General features: G+C 38.7%; 1 protein-coding gene across 2 annotated transcripts; it reads right to left on the reverse strand.

Moving 5' to 3' along the window:
* Window positions 1-895: 895 nt before the first annotated feature.
* Window positions 896-11,323, reverse strand: LOC105050963 (histidine biosynthesis bifunctional protein hisIE, chloroplastic). Of its 2 annotated transcripts, none has more exons than XM_010931190.4 (5): window positions 11,009-11,320; window positions 10,230-10,475; window positions 10,046-10,141; window positions 9,747-9,898; window positions 896-1,384 (listed from the first exon to the last, which is right to left on the reverse strand). In XM_010931190.4, exons 1-5 carry the CDS (start codon window positions 11,198-11,200, stop codon window positions 1,177-1,179), a joined length of 894 nt encoding a protein of 297 aa, XP_010929492.1. In that variant the 5' UTR covers window positions 11,201-11,320; the 3' UTR covers window positions 896-1,176. The 2 variants fall into 2 exon arrangements, with proteins under 2 accessions (XP_010929492.1, XP_010929493.1); XM_010931191.4 differs by having other exon boundaries at window positions 1,083-1,379; window positions 11,009-11,323.
* Window positions 11,324-12,199: the final 876 nt, after the last annotated feature.

Consider the following 12,199-nt stretch of genomic DNA (forward strand, 5'->3'; position numbering starts at 1 on the left):
AATCATTTCTAGTGTTCCACGCATATGGAGAGGATAATAAAGCTACAAATTGGCTTGCCAACTGTGCCACTGATGACCGCCATTCTAGGGTTTGGGAGTCTAAATTTCCCTCAGTCCTCACCAATCTCCTTCCTGAAATCTTGCTGACATGAAAGGGTGTGCATTTATGAGAGAACCGTGATGAACCTCGTTATTAAAAAGATAAAGAAGAGAAATGTGACCATACTTTTGTCAACAAATAATCCTTCTTATCTTTCTAATTTTTGGTAGAAGTATTCAAATTTAACTTCATTTTTTCACTTATAGCCTCAATGCTATTTGTCAATTTAAGAGCTCATAGTGTCTGCTTATCACGCCCATCAAAACCACTCATTTCTTCTTGATCTTTTTGACATACTTGATATATATTTTTCTGGCTAACAACGTACATAATGTATATCTTTTTAAAATAATTCATCATGCTATTCAAACTTTGAGGAACTTTTCGTTTTAAAAATAATTATTAGCCATTCCAATGTTACTGTTGCTATAACGTAAATGGGTTCAAGCCTCATTGATGGTCCTAGACCTCTGCCCTTGCTGAAAATGCTGCAGCCTATTTCCTCATGAGGTATTCTCTGCATGCCTACTTTGATGACAATAGACTCCAATTAGTTCATATATTGCTCTCAAAACCGGAGTAGTGAAGCAGCTGAAGGTGGTCATGCATTTGCTATGTGATAGATCATATGACAAATGTGAATCTCCAACTTAAAAGCTGATCCAGAAAGACTGTTTTATTTGATCTCATGTGGTTCCAGAGAAGATGAAGCCAGATGTATCATGTATGACTCATTCAAGTTTGGACTGTGCCTAGCACAAAGAACTAAGCCTCTCCCGAAAGATGGTACAAGGGTTTGAGTCATAGTCTCATCCTTAAGTTAAACCAAAAAACCTCGGTACATCAGAATTAACATTGTCACATACCAGAACAACTCGAGTAGAAACCCTAATATTCTGACATAGGGCCATCCCTTGGAGCGGATGGTCACCTGAAGAGTTTATGTAACACCAACACAACTGAGAAAACGATGACATCAAGCTAAAAGTAAAACAGCCAAAAGAATCATTTCAAAAGCATATAGATTCCCACAGGTACAACATGTTCATTGGACGAGGCAATCCAATTGTTCAGCATCATTTGTCGGGTCTCCTCCGGCTGTTCTTCTCCTCAATTCCAGACTGTGAAAATCTCTTCCTTAGGACTCCAAGAACCTCTTCCATTTTCACATCCTTCAGTTTGAGCAACACCATTGCATGGTAAAGCAAATCTGCCATCTCTGAGGCCGTACGAGATCGGTCCTCATTCTCCAAAAGAGTCTGGATAAGTTCTCCTGCTTCTTCCCTTGAAAAAAGGTCAAAAGGGGGAATTAAATGTAACTAGCTCTCAGTAAGCATGCGGATTGATATGTACAAAAGAACAATGAATTTTTTGCTTGTTATGTGAATGTTTAAAGGTATGGAAGAATATGAGCAGTTAGACAACTCCTGGATATATAATAATGCTATGTTTAATTCACAAATTATGTTTATTAACTCAAGCGGCTAAAGCAAAAACTAATCATAAATGAATACAGTTAAAGCAAGTTATCCCATTGTATGCAAATTGAGATATACAAAAGAGCTTTTGTTTGCTGCATAAATGTTTGAAGAACATGAGAAGTTACCTACTAATTTTGGAAATGTTATAATGCTAGATTAATGCAAATATTAAGTTCAATAACTCAAGCAGCTAAGGAACAAGATCAACCATTTACAAATCAATTTAAAACCAACCCAGGTTTAGTGCACCACAATCATAATCAACCAAGCTGATTCCATCTAACCGGCGCAGGCACCCTTTGCTTTTCAGTCCTGTAGCAGGCGCACTTTCAACTAAAGCAGCTACTGTAACTTATTTCCCATTCCATCTAGGACAGAAACCAGGGCTCTTTACACAAGTTAGGATTCATCAGATGATATCTCCAAGTTTGTGTATATTCTTCAATCTATATATTTTGATCAACTGAATAAAAAATGGCCATGATGTTGATGTTCCTGACATAAAGTCTATCCTCTCTCAGAAATGATTGCCGAGTTCTACTATAAATTCGCAATATGGCTCATAATGTTGATTCAATGGTAATTGGTGCAATTCTCTAAAGATCCATTAATGTCTCTCATCAACTAACACGGAAACAATGCAAAGCTAGTTGAACAAACCAGCCATTCCAAAATCCTATGCCTCTGTTGGCATCTCATCTGGGTTTAACACCTGACCGCTCTAAGACCTTCATGTATCTCAGCTAACCTCTAAAATTAAATAACAAACACTTCTGTTGTACATCTAGCTTGCTGCTCATTCAAAGTCAAGATAGATAATGATGCAAGAAAAATGAGATTTTACAAAGTAATTCTTACACCTCAATCCTTATAAAGTTCTGAAAACAACAAAAGACAAATCCCAAAGTCATTATGGTGGGTTCAAACATATCATTAGAAAGGCCAACCCACACCGATATCTAAAAGCTGTGAATGAAATATTGGGAAGCATCAAAAACTCTAAATTCTGATGCATATCTGGCTTGTGAGGACCTATTTAACATGGATTCTTTGATACAGAAGCAAAAGTCCAGTAACATAGACCATAACTATAATGCAATTTTTAAGTCTCAAATCCTATTTTCACTCAAAATTTGCCCTCAACTACTTTGAGGTGGTGGCATACTTGCATGTCGATAGAGCATGCAAAATTATTATTAAATTAATTGGTGCACACTTGCACCAGCCTTGAATGCTGAACTACTCGTAATCTTCTCCTAGTCGAGTCTTGATTCAAGTCATCAACTTTCCAAAAGTTTCCCACTTTACCAACCAACCCCGATCCCTCTTTCAGTCCACCTAATGTGATCCGCACGTATGGAGTTTAGTTCTCTCAAAACAGTTCACTAATAAATACCCTTCTTTCTCCCTAGAAACAAACCTCTGGTATTCATGATTAATCACCGCAAGTCATTGCTTAACAAGCATTCCCTATTTTCTTACACATGGGGTTCTTGAACCTTTCCAAATCAAAATGCTTTTTGCTTCTAATAGCTTTTTGAATCATGAGGTCCTCTTCATCTTCCCTTGAATAAGATTACTTCAGTACCCATGTTGCTTTCATCAAATTTGCTCTAAAGGAGAATGCCCCTTTTGAAATCTGCAGCTATGTTTAGGCGTCCCTCTAGTATCACGCGCATTCTTATCCTAGCTTATGCATCTATGAAGTATGACTTGGATTACTTTTCACATCTTTACACATCCTCTTCTACATTAACTTAACCTCCTTTTTTATGCTGATACTCTTGCAATTTACCAATAATAGTATCAGAATCTCCCTATCTCCAATAGCTTGTCCTCTCATGAGACAATCATAATCATTAGTTATCAAATGGGAATGTATAGCTATAATGACAGATGCACAAGGAAGCAAACAGAGAGATACTGGTAATGTCACAATATTTTAACAACAGGTAGGCAAGCAAAAATACTTGTGATTCATCCAGCAAGTTTCTCTTAAAAGTCTAGAATTTTCTAGTGATAGACATGGCACCAGCAAAAGAAAGATATTAAAAGTGATGCTTGCTTGGACTATCCCTTTGCATGATACAAAGAATATAATAGCAATTATTTTTGTTGAGAAACGTTTTTTTTTCCTTTTTGTATCTGATTCTGTAGGGCCATATATCTTCCTTACCACTAGGAAAAACAATTCAGGCAAATTATGACTTGTATGAGCAAGATATTATATAGAATTTAAATAAAAATTTCTTCATAGCTTCTAAATGGTCTTTTTTTTTATAATGAAACTCTAGTTTGGTCTGTTTGCTCCACATGGTCAAATGCACAATCAGAGGAGATTAATATTAACAGATAAGCCACCTAGCATAATGAGTGTCTAACTTTCATGTTTGTCAAAAGCTGACATGTAAATGCAGATTCGCATTTGTAAAGCTAACACAACCAATGTGCTAAAAAGGCCAAATAACTGTGTAAATAAAGGTTGATGTGAACTAGTACTCAGCATGGTCAATGCCACCTTGGCTTAGATTTCTAGCCATGGGATTATATAGATGTTGTTAAGTGTTCCCACTTCTGCCTGGTTGATTACCTTTTCTTCTCCCTAACTACATTGAGAGAAAAAATTGACCGGGCTTCAGTTGCTAAAGAAGAGTGTCTGTGCATATATATGTATGCACATATCTATGTATATGTGTGTGCATGTATGTATGTATGTATGTGCGTGCATAAGTCTCACAGCCTCAAGATTTACAGCCACCAAAGCCAACCCAATGCACACCCCACCCCCACCACAAAGGACCACCCCTTCCCAAGCACTGCCCTGCCCTCTATCCACAACACAATCTAGTCCCATAAAAATGCTATTGTTTATCATCAGATTGTCTCTTTTTTCATACTGTGTTTTAAACTCCAATAACCATTATGTAGCTAAATGCTTAATGTTGCTGCGAGACTCAAAATCTGAGACTGGGACAGATCGGACGAAGCCGAGCTGGAGGTCGATAGCAGTTCGATCTGAAATGCCTTCGAGAAAACCTGCAAAGCAAGTCAAAAACCGGATAGAAATCCTCCGGTTCTTGACCCTCCGATGCTTAAATCAGTCTTGAGTCCGAGAACAGTAGGGGAAAAAAAATAGTAGAGCACAAGAAGAGGGTTTGCATGGAACTAGAAAAATTAAACTGAGTAGGAACTAGAGTTCTTGTTCAAAAACTGGCAAAGTTCCCACAGACATAGTCTCACTCTAGTTTTGGAATTAGGATTTAGAACCTACCATCGGAGGATCCCTGGCCCTCTATTTATAGAGGGGTTGATGAGGTCGTTACAGGAGTTTGTTAGATGGTTATAGCCAACTGTAAATGAGCTAGAGTATAGCTGTACGTATTAGCTGAAAGTAAGATCATACTTAGTTGTATCTGCCAGCTTTGTGGCTAGCTGTGTATGAGATCGTGAGACGACTACCCATGTGGCGATGAGCTGTATTGTGACTGTAGCAAGCTGGAAGATAGCTGTTAGATAATCATCCATACTTCTGATGGCACATCGGTAACAAATCGATGTGAAATAACTGGTAAATATCTAAATAGCAGTTCTGGACTAAGCCATTTAGCCGATAATACTGGAGAGGCAGGTCGGTCATAGGTCGATGTGATCTAAGAACATTTAACTCGGATAATAATCTGTCATCATGTGTCTAGATGACGATGAGGTCGGACTTATGATGAGCTCAGCTACTAGTCTGCTGATGAGGTCGTCTTTCTTATGAGATCGGTCTTCTGATGAAGTCTCAGCCTTCTGACGAGGTCGGCCTTCATTGAGATCAACCTTCTAATGATCTCGACAGTCAAGACTCACATCGGTATATTTGTCAACTCGAGAGCTCCTGAGCATGAGTCTCGAAGACATTGACTGAGGTGGTAAGATCCTACAACATTTGCCCTTCACTTCTAAGTCTAAAGAGGTCACTTTGGACGAAAGTGGTCCAAGAAAAAAATTCTCAGCTTATCCGAGGTGGTGAATTCGTGCCATTTGGGTCTTCAAGTGAACTACTCGGATCCTGTCCGATGTCATCATGGGTAGATCGAGTCTCCCATGCATCAAAAGTTCCAACTTGAGATTTTTCATCTTCTTTCCTTTTAAGGGCATTTCTCGACATCTTTTGATTTGAGCTGTGTATTTCTGTCTCTTAGACAAATTTCCATAACTTTTTCAAAGTAAAAGAACTTCATGCATAACTTGTAAGATCATAGTTCAATCGAACCAAAGAATTAACAATTTAACCTTATCAGTTAATAACTGATTTAAGGTTAAGGTATGAATGTAATTTTATCCGATGTAGCCTTGAGTAGATCGGATTTATATCAGAACTTCAAAATAATCTTGATCCAAAAATCGATATTCTTTATCTGATGTAGCTTTGAATAGATCAGATTTTCCATAAACTTCAAGATAAACTCGATCTGAAGATCGATATTTTGGTCATCAGTGACTTGTCTCGATCCGGAGATCGATATTTTGATCCTCAGGAGATTTTCCTCGATTCGGAGACTAGTATTCTTCTTGGCTCTTTCAGAGCTTAAGCTCGATCCGAAGATTGGCTTTTCTTCTTGGCCCTTTGGAGCTTAAGCTCGATCTGGAGATCAGCTTTTTCATTTTGGTCCTTTGGGGCTTAAGCTCGATCCAGAGATCAATTTTTCATCGATCAGGAGATCTTATCTCCATCTTGACCCTTCGGGGCTTAAGCTCAATCCGGAGATCGATTTTTCATCGATCGAGAGATCTTATCTCCATCTTGATCCTTCGAGACTTAAGCTCGATCCAGAGATCGATTTTTCATCTTTCGAGAGATCTTATCTCCATCTTGGCCCTTCGAGGCTTAATCTCGATCTAGAGATTGATTTTTCATCTTTCAGAAGATCTTATCTCCATCTTGACCCTTCAGAGCTTAAGCTCGATCCAAAAATCAACTTTTTTTATGAGCTCGACCTCCTGATGAGGTCAAATTTCTGATGAAGTCAGTCTTTTAACGAGCTCGACCTTCTTATGAGCCCTTCTGCTGAGGTCGGCTTTTTGATGAGGTCGACCTCCTGACGAGGTCAGCCTTTTTGATGAGCTCAGTCTCTTGATAAGCTCGGCCTTCTAATGATCTCGATCTCCTAATGAGGTCGGTTTTTCAATGATTTCAACCACCTGATGAGGACAGCTTTTCGACGAGCTCGACTTTCTTATGAGCTCAACCTCATGATCTCGACCTCCTGATGAAGTCGGTTTTTGATGAGCTCGACCTCTTAATGAGGTTGGTTTTTTCTACTTCGAATCCTGCCAGGGATGGCTTCGAACCTCGTAGATGATCTTTTGGATGACCTCGAATCCTGTCAAGATTAGTTTCTTCCAACTCGGATCTTATCGAGGTGACCTCAAATTTTGTTGAGGATTTATATATATATATATATATATATATGCGGGCGCACACACATATATATATATAGGTCTGTCTGATCTCACATAACCCGATCTGGGTTTAACTGTCCAATAAAAGACTTAGATAATTATATTTATAATGAATTTATTGCGATCAAGGGGTTAGATGGCTTGGTTAATTGGGTTAACTTTGCTCCCATGTACATGAGGTATTATCTGTTTTGGCTCATGACCATCTTTGAGCTTTAGTGGGCCTTAAGCTTCGTAAGCGTTGGTCATTTGGAGCTTCACAATTTTATCCTTTACGGGGAGAGAGAAAATTTCAATCTATATTAGCCATACTTCCTCTTACCTCACAACTGATGTGGGACTAAAGATGCCGTCCCTTTGTAACATGAACATTATCTGACCTCAATTGGATCAATCATGAAGCCGATGTGACTTAATATAATAAGTAAACTTCAAAACATTAAAAATGATATGACTTTAAGAACCAGATCGATTAATTGAGAACAAACCGATATTAATAAATTAAATGTAATAGAGGTTTAATAAATACCTCTGTTCGATGTTGTCATAAAAAGATTGGGTCTCCCATATATTAGATAAGTTTCATCTTGAGATGTTTCATCTCTTTCTCTTTTAAGGGTATATTGTCTTAAAATCTCAAATCGAAACTTGAGTTTCTGCAAACAGATATCTCATTTGGACAGACTTTCTTATCCTTGTTTGATCATATTTCATAACCTCATTTGGATAAAAGATGCTTCAACTTAATTGTAGAGATTTGATCTCCTGTGGATAAGAATTAAAATATTGAAAAAAACTTTACTGAAGGCTCATTGTCAGTGCGCTGCTTTTTCAGGGAAGAATTTTCATCTGCCCCCAATCTCTACCAAGGTTTGACATTATGCTGATGATCCCAGCAGTATACAGATTATGATGGATTGGTTGCTGATTGTGTTAAGACAGTTTTTTGAAAAACTGCATCTAGTTGCTACTCTATGGTACATTGAAGTGGAGGTGAAATCGCTTCTGATATGCCTCCAGGAAAAGATGGTGAAGGCATAGAGTTATTTTGTGCTCTCCGATTCATCATCTTTTCATAAAATTTTTGGACAAATGCCCTTCCTCTAGCATCAATCTGTTGCTGGGAGACTCAAAATATGAGACTAGAGCAGATCAGACGAAATCGAGCTGGAGGTCGATAGCAATTTGATCTAAAACGCCTTCGAGAAAATATACAAATCAAGTCAAGAATCGGATGGGGATCCTCCGATTCTTGACTCTGATGCTTAAGTCAATCTTGAGCCCGAGAACAATAGGTGGAAAAGAGTAGTAGAACACAAGAAGAGAATTTGCATGAAACTAGAAAAATTGGACTGAATAGGAACTAAAGTCGTTGTTCAAGAACTGGTAAAGTTCCCACTGACATAGCCTCACTCTAGTTTTGGAATTAGAATTAGAACCTACCATCGGAGGATCCCTGATCCTCTATTTATAGAAGGGCTGATGAAGCCGTTACAGAGTTTGTTAGGTCATTAGAGAAGTTTGTTAGACGGTTATAGCCAGTTGTAAATGAGCTAGAGTATAGCTGTACGTATTAGCTGGAAGTGAGGTCATACTTATCTGTATTTGTTAGCTATATGGCTAGTCGTGTATGAGATCATGGGGCGACTACCTATGTGGCGATGAGCTGTATTGTGGCTGTAGCAAGCTGGAAGACAGTTGTCAGATAACCATCCGTACTTCTGATGGCACGTCGATAACAGACCGATGTGGAATAACTAATAAATATCTGAATAGCAGTTCCGGACTAAATCGTTTAGCCGATAATATTGGAGAGGTAGGTCAATCATAGGCCGATGTGACCTGAGAATATTTAACTCAGATAATAATTTATCGCCACGTGTCCAGGTGACGATGAGGTTAGACTTATGATGAGCTCAGTTGCTAATCTGCTGACGAGGTTGACTTTCTTATGAGATCGGCCTTCTAATGAGATCTCGACCTTCTGACGAGGTCGGCCTTCATTAAGATCGGCCTGCTGATGATCTCGATAGTCAAGGCTCACATCGATATACTTGTCAACTCGAGAGCTCCTGAACATGAGTTCCGAGGACATTGGCTAAGGTGGTAAGATCCCACAACACTTAATATTTATGCAGCTACATCTTGAACCCTCTTGCTTCCTGAAATCTGAAAATCACTGATTCTCTGCTTCCACACCCATGTGGTTCATGTACTATGCAAAATACTTTGATGTATAATAACTGTTTTCCTAGACACACAAGTTATTGCTATTTGCTGCTAAGTTTAACAAAGACACTACCAGTCAATATGGTCACTATTGTCAATTTTATACCTAGAAATCAAATGCACATTGATTGGAAATGATTCACCATTTTATCAATAGGTTTTCTTTTAAGAAAAAAAAAAAGCTACAGTAATTTTTCCTGTCAATGAACAAACTGATTGCATATTTAAACTAGCTAAATTATGGTTAATTTGAGATGCTTTCACTCTTCAAAGCAACCTGTTAGCAATATGGAAACGAGGTCCCTCTGGTTGTAGATGCAATAGGTCTGCCGTTTACAGCCAACCAGCCAAACTAACAATCCCAAACTCAGGGTCTATCACATAACTATTTGTCAACCCAGATGCAGAGCCTAGTTTATGGCATTTCAATGGATACATTAAATTTAGAACAAGATGCGGTAGTAGTGTTCAGGCGGAGAAATCCATACCGAATTTTGGAGCAAAGTAACTCTTTGTCAAGCAATAGCTTCTTCGTCCATGATGGCTTCCCATTTTCCTCTGCTTCTATGTCATCCTTACGTTGTGAAATGGTGGCCTCAAGTGAGTATAAAGTTGTGGAAGCCAGCCGATCTTGATCAGGCTGTCACAAAAGCATCAGACAAACCAACTGCTGCCATCATCATAGCCATCATAGAGCAAGCTAACACACTAGTCTCAAACTACTAATCGACAATAGTCATGAAAAGTAGAAAAGAAACCAAGCAAAATGCAGGTCAAGATTGCAAACCTTTGGACCTTCCAAAAGATCATGAACTGATGAATAGTAGCATGTTTCAGCCCCTGTATGGCAAGTCGGCCCTTCAGGCTTCCCTAGATATATTATCTGAGATAATCGAAGTCCAAACTCGGTTCAGTTAAAATCCAAACAAAGCAAAAGAACGGCTCTCAAATTCATCCAGGGAGAATCTTACGGAATCACGATCGCAGTCAAGAAAAATATCATGCACATTGATGAAATTCATGGACGTCTCCCCCTTGGTCCACAAAGATGATCGCGATCGGCTATAGAAAGTGGCCTTCCGGGATGAAATGGTTGTTGCAAGGGCTTCCCTATTGGCAAAACCTTGCATCAAAATTGCTCCAGTGTCCACATTCTGGGCAATGGCCACCGCCAACCCTTTGTCATCCCATTTCACACGGTCCAATAAAGTCTCAACCTGAAAGAATTTTCCAGTCACAGCGTTGATTAAAAAGCCAAAATCCTCCTGAAGTTTAGAAGTCCAAAAATTGATGAAGTCCTCCTTTTGGCTTATCCATCGTTGCATACACATTCGCAAAATTGGATTTCTCTATCGTCCTGATCTATATATGACCCTTACTTTCTTCCTCTATAACTTGTAATGCAAAAATCTTTTTTTTCTTGAATGCCAATAGGTACTCTTTACTCTTGAGAAGAAAAACTAGCAAATAATTCCAGAATTTCCCGTCGAAATCCATGAACTGCTCCATTTTTTCCGATACAGAAACGAACAAAATACTATTATTTACAAATCCAAGCAAAAAGAAACCAAAAGGATCCAACTTTTCAACTTGATAACATAAGCCCACAACGTTAAAAACAAAATAAATAGGCAACGGCACGAGAGTGAAACCAAGAGATAGAAACATCTACACACCGAAAAAGAAGCAAAAACCCTCTTTTTTTAGTTTTGGTAGGCAAAGCATTGAACCCTGAAAACACTGAAGGTACCTTGGAGTCAAAACGAAGCTTTTCCGCCGCTATTCGAATGGATGGCTCCGACGAGGAAGAAGCAGCAGAGATCCGGGGGCAAATGTTTCTCCTGTGGTTCCTCCGGCCACCATCGATTTGGGATTTGGAAAGGAGGCGATCTCCCGGGCAAAATCTCGGGCAAGGGACGCCTGTGAAGGTCTTGGCGGCCATTTCAGCGCTCCCAGAGAGAGAGAGAGAGAGAGCGACCTCAAGGGATCGATTACATGAGTTCCCCGGTTTTGTTTTAACAAAGAGAAAACCTAATCCAGTCCGGAACTCCGCATGCCTGGGCCCTGGCCTCTGGCGTAGGAATCAGGAAGGCAGGGAGGATTAATTTAACATTTATATTATTAAGGAATAATTGAAATAATAATTATTAAAGATAAGTGAAATTGTTAAGGATAGTTAAGATAGTAACATTGTGTATTATATAATATATTTATTAATTTAAAAGATTCGGATCTGATCCGAGTTTGGTCGACGAAAATCAGAGCCCAATACTTTTAAAGGACGGGCTTGATCTCTTAGCTCGGTCCGATCCGTCAAACTGCGAAAACAGGCCTAAGTCCATTTTAAAAGTACTAGATTCGTATGGGCTGGGTGGGCTGCCCATGTTATAAGCAAGTCTAGGGCCGTCTAGCGCTCTAGATTTAGCTCAAACATAACATTATGGACTAATACGTAATATTCCATTCTATTGGACTTTCAGGAAAAATATTGTGGGATTATATCTGAAGTAGTCCCAGCATTCATATTGCCGTAACCGGGTCCTTTATTTTTTTGACATCTATATTGCTGTAGCTAGGCCCATTTCAAAGTGGATGATGTAAAGATATCCACATTTAACACTTTCCCTTTTTCTAGCTTGTGACTTGGCTTCCCAATATGATGGACCTTACTCCTATATACTATTCAACCTTATCTGCAGTAGCAAAAATAATCTACATCAAGTTTGATAATCCTTCTCGATCATATTCATAAGCAATGATGGTCGAATTAACTACACTAAATGAGAAAAGGATAGATGCCTTGAAATATATAAGAACTTAAAAGTCGAAGATAGCCTAAATTTATGATAAGAAAATTTAGCCAAAAAATTTTAAAAAATGAGAGTTGGTCTGGAAGACTATTCTCGCTCTGGGATAAAAAGAACCAAGGTTTGAAAAGTGG

Source organism: Elaeis guineensis, chromosome 9, assembly GCF_000442705.2.
Source record: "Elaeis guineensis isolate ETL-2024a chromosome 9, EG11, whole genome shotgun sequence".
In the NCBI taxonomy this organism is placed as follows: Eukaryota; Viridiplantae; Streptophyta; class Magnoliopsida; order Arecales; family Arecaceae; genus Elaeis; species Elaeis guineensis.

Excerpts from the sequence above, each read along its gene's own strand:
- LOC105050963 (XM_010931190.4), bottom strand. The coding sequence starts at position 11,200 with ATGGCCGCCAAGACCTTCACAGGCGTCCCTTGCCCGAGATTTTGCCCG. Across the intron at positions 10,142-10,229 it reads TTGACTGCGATCGTGATTCC|ATAATATATCTAGGGAAGCC; the intron begins GTAAGATTCTCC and ends CGATTATCTCAG. Across the intron at positions 1,385-9,746 it reads TTACTTTGCTCCAAAATTCG|GGAAGAAGCAGGAGAACTTA; the intron begins GTATGGATTTCT and ends CCTTTTTTCAAG.